At 40.1% G+C, this 19,468-nt stretch overlaps 1 protein-coding gene across 1 annotated transcript in view; it reads left to right on the plus strand.

The window, feature by feature from the left end:
* Positions 1 to 19,468, plus strand: part of KCNMB2 (potassium calcium-activated channel subfamily M regulatory beta subunit 2) — a 239,503-nt gene that overhangs the window by 189,794 nt on the left and 30,241 nt on the right. Inside the window, exon 2 of the mRNA XM_040480803.1 lies at positions 14,488 to 14,610. Within this exon, the coding sequence (XP_040336737.1) occupies positions 14,555 to 14,610 (56 nt within the window). The 5' untranslated portion in view covers positions 14,488 to 14,554. The remainder of the gene's footprint in view (positions 1 to 14,487; positions 14,611 to 19,468) is intronic.

The following is a 19,468-nucleotide window of genomic DNA, read 5'->3' on the forward strand; positions in this document are numbered from 1 at the left end:
GTAAATAGGTGTTTATAGTAATTGAATATTTTTGGTGAATTCCATATCGCATAAATATTTATGTCACTAACACCAGCTTAGGTTGGTTTGTCATCTAGTTTCCCTCAATAAACCTGCTGTCCCTGTGCTGTGTAAACTCTAGGTCTGTAATACACCACAGCATCTGAAGCAATCTTCCTGGTCCCACAATTCATGAGGGACAAGTCTAGCCAAATGTCCTCAAGTGGCAGCTATCCTTGGCTACTGCAGCTGCATTTCTTTTTGTTTCTTACAGAATTCTGTTCCTTGAAAGAAACAATGACTGTCTTTTCCCTCTACAATTTGTTTGCAGTGTTTATTTTCATTCACGGACATGTTTTGAAAGCAATATGGCAAACATGAGTTTGAGAAGAGCTTTATTTTGGTCTTAGGCATCAGTTTATATAAGGTGAGAATGCTCAGAAAAAAAGAAATGGGTCATCTTTTGACCTTGACGTAATTGAAGCTTTGAGATAAATCCATTTAAAAGAGCTACCTGGTGGAGTTCCTTCCATGTGCCAATAATAAGTCTATTTTTAAAAATCAGGAAACAAGTTGGGGCGCCTGGGTGGCGCAGTCGGTTAAGCGTCCGACTTCAACCGGGTCACGATCTCGCGATCCGTGAGTTCGAGCCCCGCATCGGGCTCTGGGCTGATGGCTCAGAGCCTGGAGCCTGTTTCTGATTCTGTGTCTCCCTCTCTCTCTGCCCCTCCCCCGTTCATGCTCTGTCTCTCTCTGTCCCAAAAATAAATAAACGTTGAAAAAAAAATTTAAAAAAAATAATAAATAAATAAAAATCAGGAAACAAGCTAAGGTATGCTTAATTGCCAACTGATAGCCACATGGTCAATAAGGGGGAAAGGAGAGAGTCACATGCCAATAAAGATGGAAAGCACTTGCCTCCAAGCCTGCCTCACTTATGTCAGGACCCTCTCCTCACTTGTTCCAGGCTCGCTCCCTGCATCATAGAGCCAAACTTGTCTCAGATCTTGAGAGGATCAGAAGCCACTATGTCATTTTCCATGATCCTGAACACCTTTCCCTCTTGGAAACACACTAAAGGCAGTCTTTGAATCTGAATATAATTCTTGACATTTGTATTTGTCCTTCAGTCTTGGACCTGCATTTGTCTGCTGGCTCTGGACTAGCCAATTAGAATATTCCTCATTGTAGCCCTAGCACTCTTGACCCAAACTCCTGCCAACGGGTTGCTGGGCTCTACCTTACCACCATCAGCACAAGAGGGGTTTTCCACTGGGGTAACGAGACACACTGTACTGTGATCGGTTATGAAGGCCACCACATTAAAGCTGGTGCATAACTGGGAGACTATGCTGCAGCCTGACCTTCAGAAATTGGTAATGCCCATGGAGTAGACTGCATGAGAATGTGTGTCATGAAGGGGAAAAAATTAAGAATCACTGCTTTAAAGAAGAGTTTCATCTTGGGGCGCCTGAGTGGCTCAGTCAGTTAAACATCTGGCTCTTGATTTCACCTCAGGTCATGATACCACAGTTCATGGGTTCAAACCGCACATCAGGCTCTGTGCTGATGGCCTGGATCCTGCTTGGGATTCTCTCTCTCCCTCTCTCTCTCCCCTCCCCTGCTCATGTTCTCTCTCTCTCTCAAAATAAATAAACTTAAAAAAATTTACAAAAAGATGGGCTTCATCTTATAATGATATTTAAGGAGCAAAAGGAAAAGTGCAATGATGTATCCCACTGCACCAAGTATCAACTCCTCTGAGACCTGGTTTTCACAGCTCTTCACACTCTAGCTACACAACATGGACCCTCAACTTCATGAAGTTCCAACCTCCCACCCAACCCCTACATACTATGCTCACATCAGAGAACATATTTGATTGCCCTTCCCAGAACGTCTGTCTAATATTCTTCCTCTTCTTTGCCTATCAACTTCCCCTTCATCTAGGAAGCCTTCCCTAAAGTTCATGTTTATATCACCCTCCTTAGAGTATTTAGAGCCTGTGAAATATTTCTTGGGCTTACTTACAGATAATGGAAAGCCATTGATGAATGTTAAACAAGGACATAACCTTACTAAAAGTATGCTTTAGAAAAAATAATTCTAGTGGAAATGGACTGCAATAAAGGTTAAAAACAGAAGAGAACATGACTTTTTCCTTTCATAGTCTGTAAATCAGAATCTGAATAAAATTCAAATGTTGCAATGGGTAAATATGTTTTTAAGTCTCATTTAATCTACAGGCTCCTTCTCTATTTTATCTTAGCAATTATTTATTAAACGCTCCAGGGTGTCTGTTCTCAAAGTCTCAATTTCATTGATTGCGTCCCCACTATATTTTATAACATGTTATTCTGTCCTCTTTGTTTTCTATAAATTGTTCGTTGGCTCCAGAGAATTGATAAGATTCAAGTTTGGTTATTTTTGTTTTTGTTTTTCACAAGACTAATTCATAACTGATACTCTTTTTTGATGATAACAGTCATTGATGATCAAAGCCTAAGAACTTTAGCTTCTTAAGAGCTGAAAAATGATGATAGTTTAATCTTCCTTAATTAGGTGAAATATTTCTATAAAGACAAACTTTACTTTAGCTATTTGGTTTCCCAGTGTTTTAGTTAATATTGGAAACGTAGGATGAGTGATTCTTTCCCTATACTTACCAATTTTCAATGTAATAAGTTTGTTTCCTAACATCTTCTAATGGTAACCAGTTGCCTTTTTAAAATAATACTGTGAAATCACAAATTAAACATTTGTTATATTTCCATTCATTTTAGTTGTTATTCTGATTAATAGTCAGATTGTTCTATCTCTGCACTTTCAAGTCAGCCCCTAAATCCTTTTCAAATGATCCTGATAGTCTTTGATAGATGTCTTGCTACCTGGTATGATTCCTCTTGTATAGCTCCTGCCCTAGATCTGGCTTCAGCTAAGGAAACTTCATCCCTTTTAGGGACAATGCTGGCATTTTCACCAGCAATCTTGACCCACTCCTATTATATCCCTGCATCTCACCCCAACCCTATACCTCTAAGTGACTTGAGAATGAAATGAGGGTCTGGCTGGTCCTCATGAATAGGTTCAGGCTCAAAGACTGCTGAAGGTCAAGAATGTCTGTGACAAAAGTTACTAGGTGATAATGATAAAATAATGGCACTACATTTGAAGTGGCTATTGTGACATAACCACATCAAAATGTCCTGCTGTAAGACAGGTAACCAGTTAGCTATTCGAGGAAACCAGACAGACAGTATGATAGACAGTGGAATCAGACTGACCTGGATTTGAATGCCAGATCTGTCATTTAAAAAGTTGTATGACCTTGGGCAAATTATTTAATCCCTGTAAGCCTCAGCTTCATCATCCATAAAGTAGGGTAGTTGTCAATGTGATGCATATAAAATACTAGACTCATGACATGGCAAGTACTCAATAAATGAAAATGACGATTATTTTTTGTGTTTTATTTTTGTCACAAAAATTGATGTAGTGACAGAGGGTAGATTCGAAAATAGTCCAAAACACTAGCCACTGCCCACATGTGCCTACTGAGCACTTCAGATGTGGTTAGCCTGCATTGCTTTGTGTTACAAGTATAAAGCGGGCACTCAATCTTAAAGCCTCCATTTTCTTTTTTAAAACAAAGTATAAATTATTCTATTAATAATTTTGATTTTATTACATGTTGATAATATTTGGAGTATATTAGGTTAAAAAAATATATTCTTATAATTAATCTCTACTCTTTCTTTTTATTTTTTTTATTGTGACTATCAGAAAACTTAAAATTACCTATATGGTTCATATTATACTTTCATTGAATAGTGGTCCTCTAGAGATAGTAAGAAATTATATACAAGAATTTGGAGACTGAGTGGCTGAGGTGTGAGGGACAGGGAAATCACTTATTTCGTTTATCCCTATATGTTTAACATCTTCTAATATGAAGCAACTTTTAATATATGTTTTTTTTTAATTTTTTTAATGTTTATTTATTTTTGAGGGCGAGATTGAGAACAGAGCATAAGAAGGGGAGGGTCAGAGAGAGACGGAGACACAAAATCTGAAACAGGCTCCAGGCTCCGAGCTTTCAGCACAGAGCCCAATGCAGGACTCAAACTCACAAGCTGTGAGATCATGACCTGAGCCAAAGCTGGACGCTCAACCAACCAGGTGCCCCAATAAATGCTTCTTAATGGCTTGATGTCCGTTTTTTCGAGACACCAACCATATACACTGGCTGTTTTTCCCTGCTTGAAAAGAGGCAGTTTTTCTGGGTCTTGATAACAGATGTTGGACAAGGTAACGAAATCAGTTCCTTTCAGAGAGAGATTTACATTGATTAGTACCTATCATACTCCAGACACTTAACATGTCTTCTCACTTAATACCAAAACAATTGTTGGAGGTAGATATTACAGCCCCCCTCATTTTTACAAGTAACGAAATTGAGATTCAGAGAGGTTAGTTAACTCACCCCATATCACAGAGCAAGGAAGAAATGAAAGTGAGCGGTAAAAGTGATCCTATCTGCCTCCATGCTGCTTCTTTCCAATTTGGGTGGTTATTTAGGGGTAGATGTGTAGGATTCCAATTTCTGACACTCGCTCATCTTCGGTGGTTTCTCTTAGTCTCCTGGATTCTTAGTTCTTAATGTGGAAGCCAAAATCATATATGCTACAAAATGCAGGAGATGCAAGATATTTAAGCAATCTATTCCTAGGTAATTATATTATTTATGTTATAATTATCCTTAGCAATTGAATTATCACATCAGACCTTTTTTAGACAATAATAAAAACATACATTTTAAAAAGAACTATATATCTAACATATATTCTCAAGAGTATTTCACCACAAAATCCAAGCAGTTTGAATGGGGTTTTCTTCAACTTGTGGCCTTCAAAAAGGAATCACTATTTCTGCTGCTGGTTCTTTTTCTTTTTTCTTGTATCTTTAAGTACAGTTCCTTCCACTAAATCAAAGTAGGATTTAGAATTTAAAAAATATTTTCCTTTGCCGACTTAGTGCCTTTGCATCATGAAAAACTACTTTTATAATTAGACCCATTTGCCTTTTACCTGAAGCCTTAAACAGCTTATCTCAGAAAACCTAAAATCTCCAGGACTGATTATTGGCATATGTCCTAGAATATTTCTGGTATCTCTTCTAGCTAGTATTCAATGATTTCTTAGAATCCTGTCTCAAATCCCTTTATCAGAATAATGGTATTAATTTGGCATATTAGGTATATTAGTATATACAGATAAACATTTATTTATATACGCATAAATAAATAGCTACATATAAGTAAGTAGCTTCCAATAATGTCAGGTTCATTGTTGTAATCAATCCTCACAAAAAAAATTTGAAGATTACATCATATTCCCACTTCACAGATAAGGAAACTGAGATTCGGAGAAGTTAATTAACTTGTATCCAATGTAATATTGACAGCAAAAGGGCAGAAATGGGACATGAACTCAAGTTTACTCTGCTTTCAGAGCTCATGGTTTCCTACCACTATTCCATGTAGCAATTAAAGACAAGGATAAATCAAAGGAATAATCCTGTTGGCAAAAAGAAAGAGATAGGGCACTCAATTTGAGGCTGAGAACAGCAAGTTCAGAATGCTAGTTTCCCCAGGAGTAGAATTTTACACATATTATCAGTAGTCCGTTCAGAGCACCTACTAGGAGAGACCATGGACTAAATAAAGTCCATTCACTGATGACCACAGTTGGACCTATGAACTATATTCTCTTGCCCCCAAAATATCTCTCTCACCAATATGCTACAGCATCTAAAACGTTGACGATCACAGCTCCCTCCTTGGGATAGAGTGGTGATTTAACAATAGAGTTATAAATGAGCTGTGTGGTGAGGCAGCATAGGGAGTGGGAGAAATTAGATAGAAGAGTCTGTTGGAATCCTGACACCAAGACAGGGTTTGTACCCAAGATGTCCCGCTCTACAGAAATGCCTAGGTCCACTGAAATCCTTTTCAAGAGTCATGGGGCAGATTTCATTCTGCCTCCTTATTTGGTGCTTAATTTCTCCTCCCTCTACCTTACTAGATTTCCCATGAGCATTACTGAAGACTTCATTTTAAAAATTAACAGAATGTAATATAGAAAGAAGTTATATCTAACCAAAGCGAAATTATAAAGCCAGGTTGTAGGAATAGACCTTGACTGCAATTTTCCAAAGCAGAACGAAATAAAATTTTTCAGATGAAAGGAAACTTAGACTCATCTCCTTCATTTCTCTCATGTTATATATGAGGAACAGGAGGCCAGGAGGCAAAAGCGGTCTCAAAACCTCAAAAGAGGTTGAGAGAGCATGGGTTTTGGAGTTGGACAGGGTTGGTTCGAAATTCTGAATCATCACTTTATAGATCAATCGTCGATAGCTGTGACTTGAGACAATTTACTTACTTTTCTGAATATCGGCTTCCTCTTCTGGTAAGCAGCGAGAGCTCCCAAACAGATTGCTGTATTTCATGAAACAATGCATATACATGCATTATTTGTATAGGTCTGGAGAAGAACCTCATACCTTTATGTTTGTTATTGGCATTTCTAGCTCTTCTCTATTAAAAAAAAAACTCTTATTATAGTTTAGCGTCCTTGATTTTCAACTGAAATAGAAGAATTAAACCATATTCACCAAGAAGAGATGGATGGTTTCAGCATAAATCTGTCATTTGTACCAATCTGAGGCACACGTGAGTTATGAGCAGGTTTTCTCACACCAGCTGTGTATGTGTGATGCCCAATAGAGTGAATGTTTAACAATTAAACTAGTTTTAAATATGTAGCATGGAAGGAATCAAACTGAACATCAGTTGTGATTATCTGCTTGAAAAGCTCATTAAGAAATGAATTATGGAATAGTGGACTAATTAAGCCCATGTAGAAATATGTGTTCCATTTCTGCATAAGACTCTTTTTTTTTTAATGACTCAAACAGAAGGACTTGATATATTCGTATGGCAATTTGGAAAAAAAGATTCTATTTCCTCCAAATGAAAAACACTAACATTTACTGAGTGCCTACTCAATGTCATACATTTCAAATTATCTGCATGGTGAATCTTTATGATATCTGTTATTACTCCGATTTTCTTGATGAGGAAAATGAGGCTCAGAGAAGTTTAACAATGTATTTAGGTTACATAATTACTGTGTTGTAGAGCTGGGATTTCAACCTGCAACTAATTTCAAGGCTTTTTCAACTAAGCCTGGAGACAGTTATTTCTGATAGCTGTTGTGACTGTAGATGTCATGTACAACTTGCTTCATTATATGCACATGCGTAACAATCTTATCTGAAAGAGCCCCATGCACCCGTGTGGCCGATCTGGCCCCTCCTCTAGACTGTAAGGTCCATAAAAGGGGGGCCATCCATTTTGTGTTCGGCAATATATCCCCAGCACCCAGCTCAGTGCCTGCCACATGCTACGTCTTCAGTATTTGTTAAGTGAAGAACTGAATTCACTAAAAGAATAGCATTGAGTTCCACATCCTTTCACAGATGGCAACATTGAAGATAAAAGGAGTGTTTTGCCTTCATTCATACAACTTCTCGGCCACAGAGTGAAGATTAGAAGCCCAGAGCCTCTGAAATGCTATGCTCAGTGAGCCAAGTCACCAGCAGGCTAACGGACAAGTACATTATTTAAGTCGGGCTGTGTCCTCCTGAAGCAGAAGTCAAACACATCCTGATTACATGAGCAGCAGTCCAGTCAGCATATGTGACAGGTCACAAGTGACTCCTGCACCCATCTCCAGCCACAGGAGTCCGAACATTGTCATCCGGCTGCTGAAAAGCAGTCTGCAAAAAAAATTCACAGAACCCATTTTCTCTTATTTGATTCTCTCTAAGAGGCCATTAGTGTTCAGCGATACCCTTCTTTACCTCTACAACTGAGCAGCGAACAGAGCCATTCACTCCATCTTTCAGGCATCAGACTGGGGAAGAAAGGTCTTTCACATCCCTGTTAGGAGGTATGGTCACAAGGCTTTTCAGTGGTACTGACTAGTCCCCCAGATGATACTAACATTTAGGGGGCAGAGAGAGGATCAGGCACCCAACAAAGAAACGGAAGGAACAGCTAGAGAGTGAGAAAGAAAAACAAGAGAGCCTTGTCCTGTAAGTCAAGGTTGTAAAGCATCTTAGAAGTAGGAAACGACCAACAATATTAATGTCAAATTCTGTAAGCTGAGCAAGTTAAATAAGATGAGAAGAGACAAGAAACTATCAGATATGCCCACTGGGAAGTCACAGCACCCTTAGAAAGAGCAGTTCTGGTAGAGTGCAAATGTCGATTTGTTATTCCGACTCCTCCATAGACTGCATGCACACTCTCCTTAGGAGCAGATATGATGGCCTGGCACCCACAGCACCCAGTACGGTGCCTGGCACGTACAGGCACTTAACAAATGTCGTCAAATGGATTCATTAAAACAAGACGTCATAGTTTATTTTAGAAAGAAACATCCCAAAGACATTTAAAGCGGCTCTTAAGATGTACCAGTGTTTTCTACATTAAATCACTAGGTCTAAAATTATCACCATACATTTGGCTTCTCCCTCCAAAGGCCCTGAAGCCAAAACAACTCGGTTCCTATGGAGAACATATAATTTGCCGTCTGCAAAGATAGTCTCTCTCAGATTAGAAGCATTCCTAAATTTCTGTGCTTAGAGTGACCTTTCAAGTTGCTGCTGTGATGTCATTAGTGTTACAATTTTACACAAGATTAGGCATGTAATTATGTGTTAAATAGTTCTGCTGGCTCCTGCTTGCTGTTTAATAAAGCAGAGTGCGTTAAGAGTATCCCATATGCGTAGCTCAAGGCCACCGACACCAGAAAACGGCATCCGTCCGCTTGTTCTTCCCCTGCCTCATATGCTACTCGTCCTTGCAGCTGTCACCCCGAGGCCTCGGCACTGGTTCCAGTGGAGAAGCCACTGCCCAGAACAGTACTCAGAAATGTTAGTCTCCCGCTGAAGCTTCTAGAGACAGGGCGAGTCTCCATAAAGGATTCAACTTAAATGAAATCAGAACCTGAGAGTTTGCTGCCATGTGTCTCACCTCGGCTGCACATCAGAATCACCTGAAGCAGCTTTTATACAACATTCCAGTGCAAGGTCCCCACCCCAACGATCCTCACTGGCCAGGCTGGAGACCCAGTGTTTGTTAGACATTTCCTCAGGTGGTTGTAGTGTGTGGCCAGGGTTCAGGGACACTGTCTTTTGCTCTCCCGGCTTAGGATAGGTACCAGAAATTAACAGGAATGAGGAAGTACTTCAGATTTCATGATCTCAGTATCTCAGAAAACTGTTTTTCCTCTATTGAGTGCCACTGACCCATCAGAAAAAAAAAAAAAAATCAATAGTCTAAATGTGCAAGTACCAAGCAACTTAATTGGATTTTTTTTTTTACAAAAAGATAAAATCCAGTTCATTTGCTATAAAAATTAATAACAAGGGGAAAAAGAAAGAAACTGATGTTTAGTATGTGCCTCGATCTTACTTTAGGTCCTTAGGCATCTGTTACTCCACTAGTCTTCCAAGCAACCCAGAAAAACAAATGTCACCGCTGCCATTTTTCCAGTTGAGGAAACTTAGACGCCAAGGTGTTAAACTGACCTGTCCAAGGTCACACGGTTGGTAGCTGGTGATGCCAGGAGGCAAACAGACAAATAGGCCCCATCTGGCTCTCCTTGGACCATGCTGCCTTTCTAAAGAAAACCTTATTGGATGACAATTCAGCAAGCAACAGAAACTTTTGGCCAAGTCAGTGAAAGAGACAGAGGGAGCAGGACAATCAGGAGAAGGAGCAGGAGGAGGTGCGAGTGGGGGAAGGAATGACGACTTGTGCTGAGTTCGGGGTCGGTCAGGAAGGAGAGGCAGCTGCACCCAGCAGCACTGAGCCACAACACGGGAGGCCAGAGTCATAGCAACAATTATGCTTTCAAATGGCTACTTGGGGGGCGCCTGGGTGGCGCAGTCGGTTGAGCGTCCGACTTCAGCCAGGTCACGATCTCGCGGTCCGTGAGTTCGAGCCCCGCGTCGGGCTCTGGGCTGATGGCTCAGAGCCTGGAGCCTGTTTCCATTTCTGTGTCTCCCTCTCTCTCTGCCCCTCGCCCGTTCATGCTCTGTCTCTCTCTGTCCCAAAAATAAATAAACGTTGAAAAAAAAAATTAAAAAAAAAAATGGCTACTTGGACGGTCAGGCGGCAAACATAAGCTGCGTGTCATTGTGTGAACTGCATTGTGCCGTAAACGTATGTAAGATGCAGCCCTGCCCTGGAAGGGCCTGTGGCCTAGCAGGGGTGGCAGATTTGCATACAAGCAGGAGAGCCATGCCTTGCTCTAACAGAAGTGGAGTACCAAGGATTGGGAGCAGAGCTGAGGGAGCTGCTACCGTGGGTCAGAGAAAGGCTTCCCAGAAGAGGTGACATCTGAGACAGCCCTGGAGACAAAGGAACTCCTTCACCAGGCAGGGAAGTGAGGCAGAGAGAAAGCTCGAACGGAGTCAAGGAGGTAGAAACCCACAAGGTGTGTGCGTGAGCAATGAAAGAGGCCCTTTGTAAGTTCCTGAGACAAGGAAATTGTCACATTCTCACAGACACCCTGTTTTCATTCAAAGCTGAGACTGGGTCTTTTAGGTTGCTGGGTTTTCGACCACATTCATCTGGAGTCACATGAGTCATGGCCCTGCCAGGCTCACTGCAAGTCCGAGGTCATTTCGTGATGGAACTGGATCCAGGCTTCCGCCCCCTGCCCACGGCCCGTGCCACCACTAACACAGGTCTCTGCTCATGCTAGGATTCCAAACTGCAAAATTGTATAAAGTGTTTTTTTCTGTCTTTGTATCACTGTTCTTATCACAATTCAAATGAGATGTTCCTTGTCTTAGAACGTGAGTGAAGTTGAGGTAATTATTTAAGAGTTCAGGAGGACTGCCTTTGAGCTCAGAGAGCCTCCAAATCAACTTCCATTAACATATCCTGGGAGTTTCTTTGAAGCCTGGAAATTTTTTTCAACTTCCGCAGAACCTTTATACTGTTGTCCTGAAAGCAGCTACTCCTTTTCAGTTTAATTAACAGCAAACCTAACAGGCTTTAAATAACAGTTTGTCTTTATGAAAGGACATTGGGCTGGAGAAACCCAATTCCACTCAGTGACCTAACCTGAGGAGTCACTGCGTCCCTTCTAACAAGCTTTACATGGTTAATTAGAATGAATATATCTTTCGTCTCCCACTTTCCATATCTTAAAACGACAGAGCCAGGTACATGCTAGAATAATGACACACAGTCTGAAAGTATCCTAAGCATATTAAAATCACTGTAGCTCTTTGCACTTAGAATGATTTCAAAGCATCCATAATGTGTATGGTGTGTCTATTAAATGCTGGTTAATAACCAGTAACAGGGCAGGAACTCACTAATTTATTGCTTTACCTTAACTCAAAGTGTGCCAGTTTTCTGTCTACTCCACATCCCTAGTCCTTCCGGAGTGACTGAGCTGAGCAGAAGATTCCACTAGAGTCAGTGCTGAAGTAACTTCCTGGAAGTTTAAGCCAGTCCACATTCTTATGGAGTATTTCATTCAACTTAGATTCAAATCATTCTTATCTCCTGAAGGCTGACTGGCTTTGGTAATGGATTTAATCTCCATGCTATTTGATGTGTTTTACAGATCTTCAAAAAGGAACATAACTAACTTTCAGTATCTCAGATCCGAGTCATTTAAAGACCTAGCAGATTTGGGGGCACCTGGGTGGCTCAGTCAGTTAAGCTTCCGACTTTAGCTCAGGTCATGATCTCATGGTTCTTGAGTTCAAGCCCTGCATAGGGCTCTCTGCTCACAGCGCAAAGCCCACATTGGATCCTCTGTCTCCCTCTCTCTCTGCCTCTCCCCACCCCCACATGCATTTTCTCTCTCTCTCTCTCTCTCTCTCTCTCTCTCTCTCTCTCTCAAAAATAAATAGGGGCAACTAGGTGGCTCAGTCAGTTAAGTGTCTGACTTCAACTCAGGTCATGATCTCACACTTCATGGGTTTGAGCTATGGGGGGCTCTGTGCTGATAGCTCAGAGTCTGGAGCCTGCTTCGGATTCTGTGTCTGCCCCTCTCCTGCTCACATTCTGTCTCACTCTGTCTCAACAATAAATAAACATTTAGAAAAACTTTATAAATAAATAAGCATTTTTTTTTAATAGCTACCAGATTCAACTTCTAAGCCTTTCTAAAACTGTTAAGGGCTTCCATTCAGGTGTATCCTTTCTTCATCTATACTGGTTACCAAACCCCTGCTATCTCCATGGTCTCTGTTCCTTCTTGGATGCTGGCCCCAGAGTTGCAGAAGGAAATCTATTCCCAGACCTAGACCCAGAAAGGCAGTACACAATGACTTGAATATGCTTGGATTCCTTCTACCATTTACTGAATCACAAAATGTTGGACCTGAGAGCGATCATAAAGGTTCTCTATTTCAAACTTTCTATGTTACATATTAAAAACAATCAAGCCCTGGGACACTTGGGTGGCTCAGTGTGTTAAGCATCCAACTTCAGCTCATGTCATGATCTCACGGTTCATGGGTTTGAGCCCTGCATCAGGCTCTGTGCTGGTAGCTTGGAGTCTGGAGCCTGCTTTGGATTCTGTGTCTCCCTCTCTCTCTGCCCCTTCCCTACTCAAGCTCTGCCTCTCTCTGTCTCTCAAAAATAAATAAACATTGGGAAAATTTCAAAAAAGAGAAAACAACCAAGCCCTAGCAAAATTAAGTGACTTTCCTAAGGCCACACAGTTATATAGTGACAAAATTGGGCCTCTAACAAACCACTGACTCTAAGTACATGCTCTGAGCCCTTGCTGCTCAGTATTTTCTGAAGACATTCAACAACAGCATCACCTGAGACCGTGTTATTAATGCAAAAACTCAGGCCCTACCCCAGACCCCACCAAATCAGAATCCACATTGTTGTAAAACCCCCAGGTAATTCACAAGCACATTACAGTTTGAGATTCACTGGGCTGAGATCATAATATGTCTTTCTTCAGAGAACATGAGAATTTGAGGCAAGCAGACATTGGTTTTGAAGCATGGCTTCACTTTTTCTAAATCTGAGCAAATATTTCAATCTCCTGGAAGTATCATTTGTAATCTGGAAATAATAGCACCATCCACCTTGCAGTTTTCATTACATAAGCACAAGGTGGATATATGAATATACATCTCAAGATATATGAATAAATAATATATGCAAAGTGCCTGGCATGTAGTAGCTAATATATCATATAATAGCTAATATTTCCAGTCTCATGCCTCCCATTAAAATAGTATTCAACCAAAAAAATGAAGTCATAAGTGACTGTACGTCATGAAGGAATCACTTTCCTTCCTTCCTTTGTTCTATTTGCTCAATATTATTTTAACTCTTATGTGATTATGATTTCTATATTTCATATTTCTAAATCCCTAGAAAATGACTGTTATGCAGAAAACAAATAATAATAGCTAACTGCTTTCAGTACTATGCTTATAGATGAAAAAACTTACCCCCAAGCCAATCCTAACCAAGAGAACACAACATTCATCTAACATCCTGACTCTTGATCCTATAAACCTAGCCTCTAGGAACCAGAGAGTATCTGCTTCTGCTCCTGCTGCTGTGATTTTCTCAGAGACTCAAACACCACAGAATGCACCCACAGCTTTGGCAACAGCAGAGCATATTTAAAAGATGATGTTTTGGGGCCCCTCGTGACTCAGTCACTTGAGCCTCCAACTTCAGCTCAGGTCATGATCTCACGGTCCGTGAGTTCGAGCCCTACGTGGGGCTCTGTGCTGTCAGCTCAGAGCCTGGAGCCTGCTTCGGATTCTGTGTCTCCCTCTCTCTCTGCTCCTCCCCCACTTGTGTCTTGTCTGTCTCTCTCTCTGTCTCTCAAAAATAAACACTAAACATTTTTTAAAATAAAAAATAAAAGTAAAAGATGATGTTTTGTCATCCAATAGGCACATCTGTCAACATCAAGGAAAAGAGTTTAAATAGGAAAGGAGAAATAGAATTTTAGTATCCAAATCTGAACCAAAATAGAGTGTACCAAAGAGTGTGAAACCATACCAAAATTAGATTTGTGGAGAAGGAATATGATGTTAACATCAATTAACCAGGTTTCCTTACGGCAGTGGCTCGGCTGTGGCTCTCCACCCTAGCAGTGCATTAGAAACAAGGAACCTTTCTAAAAATTGAATGCACATTTCTGAGGAAGGGATATGGTTTTTAAAAGATTCCCAATTGATTTTCATATGCAGCCAAGGTTGAGAACCACTGCCCTATAGCAACAGAAACCTCAGAAACCTGGCCTTATTTAAGAGAGTTGATCCACCGAAGCTATTGGTTGCTACTGATACAGAGTTCCCCACACTCAAGGTAATGGATTTAACTTCAGTGTGTTTCCCTTCTAGGTCTTTTCGCCATTCCTCCAGGACTTCCACTGTAAGGAAAACAGCCCCTGGACCAACATCCTCTAAGATGTTTATATGGACCAGTGGCCGGACCTCTTCATCTTACAGACACGATGAGAAAAGGTAAATTACTGGGGACTCCGGGGGCTTTTCAGAATCATTTAACCCAACTACCCAGACAGAGTGCCAGTAGGAAAGCAATAGGCAACTGAGCTTCATGTTTGGCAAGTGTTAATGAGGAACGGGCACTACGTTGAGGGAGTAGGGTTTCTGACACTCTGGCCCACCGCCTTGCACTCCCGGTGCTCCTCCCACTGCATGGCTTTGCAAAGGCTATTCCTTGTCATAGATGCCCTTCATCCATGAACACACATACCTATTCATCACTTAGCTAGCTCCAGCTCTGCTTTCAGAATATCCATTCAATCAGAGCCTCCCACCATCCTCTTGACCAGCACTGACTTTGTAGTTCACAGTGAATCCCCAGTACTTACCACTGTTCCTGGCACATAGTAAATTCTCAATAAATACTGAACCAAAGTGATGAAAATTGCCTTTCAAAGACATATGGCAAGGAAGGAAAGCAGAAACTATGAGAGGGTGAAAAGAGGATGGACAAGCCCATGCAGCCCTCAAAGTCCTTAGAAGAAGAAGTAGCATGGGGTAGGGGAGGAGTGGAGGAATGAGAAGAAAGATTGAAAGACAGAGACAATGTAAATAAAAGACAAAACGACAATTTCACACCTCAGTCTAGCTCTCCCACTTGTGTTTAGGGAGCACATCCATTCATAAAATTCTCTGGCCATTTTTAAATATTTGCTTTCTCTCCGTTTATTTTCTGCCGCTTCTCTCTTTTCCTCGTTGACCTTCTACTATTACTTGGGTTTGGTGGAGTTGGAAACCCAACTACCTACACCAGCATATTGCAACTTAAGCAAGGCTCATCTGCCTGCAGAAGCTGACAGAAACCAGACCTGATAAATGGTGCTGGACACAGAAAGGATCTGAAGGAGGTTGACTTAAATGCAGTTTTGAGAGCTGGTACTTTCATTTTTCCTTTTAAAGTCTGTATTACCCTACAGAGGAAATCCTTTGAAAAATTCCAAAAGCAAAATTGTTCTTCGCAGTAACTATATGTTACGGCAAAAAACTTGGAAGCGACATTAGTATTCACAACAGAAAACCTGTTGAATAAATCATGAAGTGCAATATATCACTTAGCACTTAAAAATACTTTGACATCATATTAACTGAAAAATCAAGTTGAAAAATTGCATACAATCTATGATTGCAGCCACTATATGTGTGTGTGTATCTACACACACACACACACACACACACACACACACACACACACACAGGAAAAAGCCTGGAAGGAAAAACATGTTTTTTACTTCTCCATTTTCTAAATGCTTTGTAATATGTTATACTATCTTAATTATGGGAAAAATAATGATATGATGTTTAGGTAAAATTACAGCCCAGAGGCAACTAGTGTTTGAACAAAGTCCTAGTGCTCAACACAGCACAAGAAGATGGACTGAAAATTCGCTATGTTTGTTCATCTGTAGGTTTCCACGTGCTTTTTCTCAGTGCTTAATCAAGTTATTTTTCATTTGCTTTCAATCCAAGTAAGTGAATCATTTTTCAGCAAGATCTTTACTGTAAGACTAAAACTCAGTGTGTCATTTGAAAATTCCATATTTTGCATATAATCTCGTTTCCTTAAAAAAAAAAAAAATTCCCTGACAGTGATAGTGAGAAATGGCAGAGATTGTGCTGCTCTAGAGCAATATTGTGACTTTCAATGGCCAGCCTGTCTGAGATTTTGAAGGCTTCACCAGAGAAGGTGAAGCATGAGTTATTTCACCTCCTATTTATTCTCATCGAATAATTTAATTAAGTGTGTGTGTATATATATATATATATATATATATATATATATATATATATATAACATTTTTACAAAAAGTTTAACACCAGAGAAGAAATTACTATGCACTATATGTTTTATATAAACTGCCCTCTTAATTTATAAGATAGAGATGATTGTGCCCATTTTACAGATGAGGAAGCTGAGGCTCAGAGATTTTGAAATAACTTCCAAGGGTCCAACGACTGGCCAGTGATAGAATCAGAATTTGAACTCAAGGTCATATTTTCTCCCCTGCACCCAGAGCTTCCATTGGCTCTTTCAAACATGAGACATTTGGAACAGCAATGAACAGCCAAGCCCGCAGCAGGGGAGACTGTATTAAAACACAGCTGAAAATAGCATATCAAAGGAGACAGTAAACATATGGATATGATATGTTGGCAATGTTTGTGCAGTTAAAGGGAGCCAATAATTAGCTTCATATTCTACACCATTAAAATTATATGAAACTCTTAAATTACTACTTTCATTTTTTTTATTTTCAAGTTATTTCAATAACTATAAAATTTAAAATAATTAAACTATTGACTATGAGAAATAATTTTCAGCAAGCTTTATTTATGGGATAGGAATGCCAAGGCCTATGAAATCAATCTGCACGGTTTTAGCCTTGAAAGTCAAAGACAAATGGAAAAACAGCCAACGAACCCAGCAACGGAATCTGCCACTAAGCCAGTATCCTTAGTTTGATGTTGGTTCATTTGTCTGTACCTCTGCCTTGACCACACCTTCCTCTTCACTGCCTAATTCACAGACTCCTGCAGGATAAGACTCTGATTTTAAAACTGATTTGGAACAGCGTCTATTGTGCTGCTTAAGATGCTCTTAGTGGCAGTAATCATGGTGGTAATGAAGGTGATGATGGCTGATAATGAATCTAGATCATTAAGGTCCTCAAGTTAATTACTTGGAAATAAATGAAGTAGGTTGTCTGGCAGCACTGCCCAGCCCTGCTGGCAATGGTTCCACCTCCACTTTTTTATGCTGCAAAGCTGGCCTTTGTGCGCCAGGCTCCTGCAGGGATCCCAGGGGCCAGGCAGCCAAAACTCCTCAGCTCCACTCCGTGTGCCCTCTTCGAGAGACCACAGCCAAACTTGTTAGGACACTGGCTTCCTTGGGATTCCTCAAGAGGTGGAACATTCAGGAAATAGCTTACAGACAGGCAGAGCAACCAAAAAGAAGGAAAAGTCCACCCCAAATCCTGAAACCAAATGTCTTATGGCTCAAGGGAAGTTAAAGTCAATTTTGCATTTTTTCCCATCTGTTTAAATCAAAGCCAGTCCTTGTTCTGATCATCTGCTCTATGCAAAATACTGGTTTCTATCCTTATCCCCCATTCCACGCACCAGCACTATGAAGGAATACTTTTTCATCTCTGAACAAACTTCTTGGTTAGGTGAGCTTAGTTTAATCCCAAAATTGCAGGCAGCAGAATAAAACAGCATCAACAATAACTAATTCAGAATTTAAAGGAAAGAGAGGTTATTGGCTAAGGACAGTACAGCCAAGCTTTTATCAAATATTCTTTGGGTTGTTTTTATTAAATAGTGAACTGATATAAAGGAATATTCATCATGTTAACACACAAAAGATGATGATATATAAGCATCTGAGCACCCTTCATTAAGGTTAAAAAATAAAGCAATCAGAATTTTTGAAGCTCTTGTGGATGCTTCCCTAATAGCACCCTCCTCTCTACCCAGGGATAACCACCATCCTGAATGTTCTGTTTGTCATCCCCTTGCTTTTTCTTCAGGAGTTTATCACATTGGAATCTTTAAACAATATATTGTTTACTTCTGAATGTTTGGAGGCTTTATATCAATGGAATCGTGGCTTATGAATTATTCTGAAACTTTTTTCACCAAGCATTATGTTTCTATGATTTATCAGTGCCAATGTGGGTAGCTACATCTCATTTTCTCTGCTGCGTAGTCTGCTCTGATATGAATATACTACCATTTATTCATCCATTCTATTGCTAATAGACATTTGCATCATTTCTAGTTCTTTTTGTACCAACAATGCTGCTATAATCCCTCTTGTCCATGTCTTCTTGTACACTTTGTACAAATATTTCTTAGGATATGTACCTAACGGGTATATTTAGTTCAAAAGTATGTACAGCTTCTGCTCTACCAGGTAATGCCATTGCTTTCCACAGCAGCCATTAATGTCATTTCATTGCTCTACAACCTTACATAGGGTTTTCAGACTTTGTTTTTAAGTTTATTCACTTATTTTGAGAGACAGAGAGAGAGCATGAGCAGGGGAGGGACAGAGAGAGAAGGAGAGAGAGAATCCCAAGCAGGCTTTGCACTGTCAGCACAGAGCCCAAGCTCAATGAATTGCAAGCTCATGACTTGAGCCAAAATCAAGTCCAATGCTTAATTGACTGAACCACCCACATGCCCCAGGTTTTCAGGTTTTTAATTTTCACCAATCCAGAGGGCACTATGACTTCGATTCCCATTTCTCAGATTACTAATAAGATTGAGCCTGTTTCCTTTGTTCTTTTCTGTGAAGTGCCTGTTCAAATACGAAGTCAAGTTTTCTACTGGATTGTCTTTTTATTGACTTGTAGGAATTCTTTGTAAAAATTTACATTAACCCTTTTGCTGTTTATTGTGTGCAAATAGCTTCTCCCAGTTTGTCCTCACCCTGTTTATGATGTCTTCTCATAAATATATGTTCTTATTTTAATGTGTTAGCATTTTTTTGAACATTTTAAAATCCCTTCCTACTCCAAGTTCAGTTTCCTTAATATTTTGTAGGTGTGCCTTTCACAATTAAGTCTTCAATCATCTGAAGTTGACTTTTGTGTTTTGTGAAGTAGACATCCAATTTTTTTCTTTATGGACAACCAAATGGCCCAGCACCTTTTCTTGGATAGAATATCCTTTTCCCAGTGATCTAAAAGCACACATGTATCATATATCAGGTTTCCACACATGCATGGATATGTTCTTGGATCTCCATTTTGTTTCACTGGTCAACTCTGTCTACCTCAAACAGACACCACCCTTGAGCTTACAAACTTTTGCA

The sequence above is a fragment of the Herpailurus yagouaroundi genome, unplaced genomic scaffold, assembly GCF_014898765.1.
Source record: "Herpailurus yagouaroundi ecotype Mexico unplaced genomic scaffold, PumYag 159, whole genome shotgun sequence".
Lineage (NCBI taxonomy): Eukaryota > Metazoa > Chordata > Mammalia > Carnivora > Felidae > Herpailurus > Herpailurus yagouaroundi.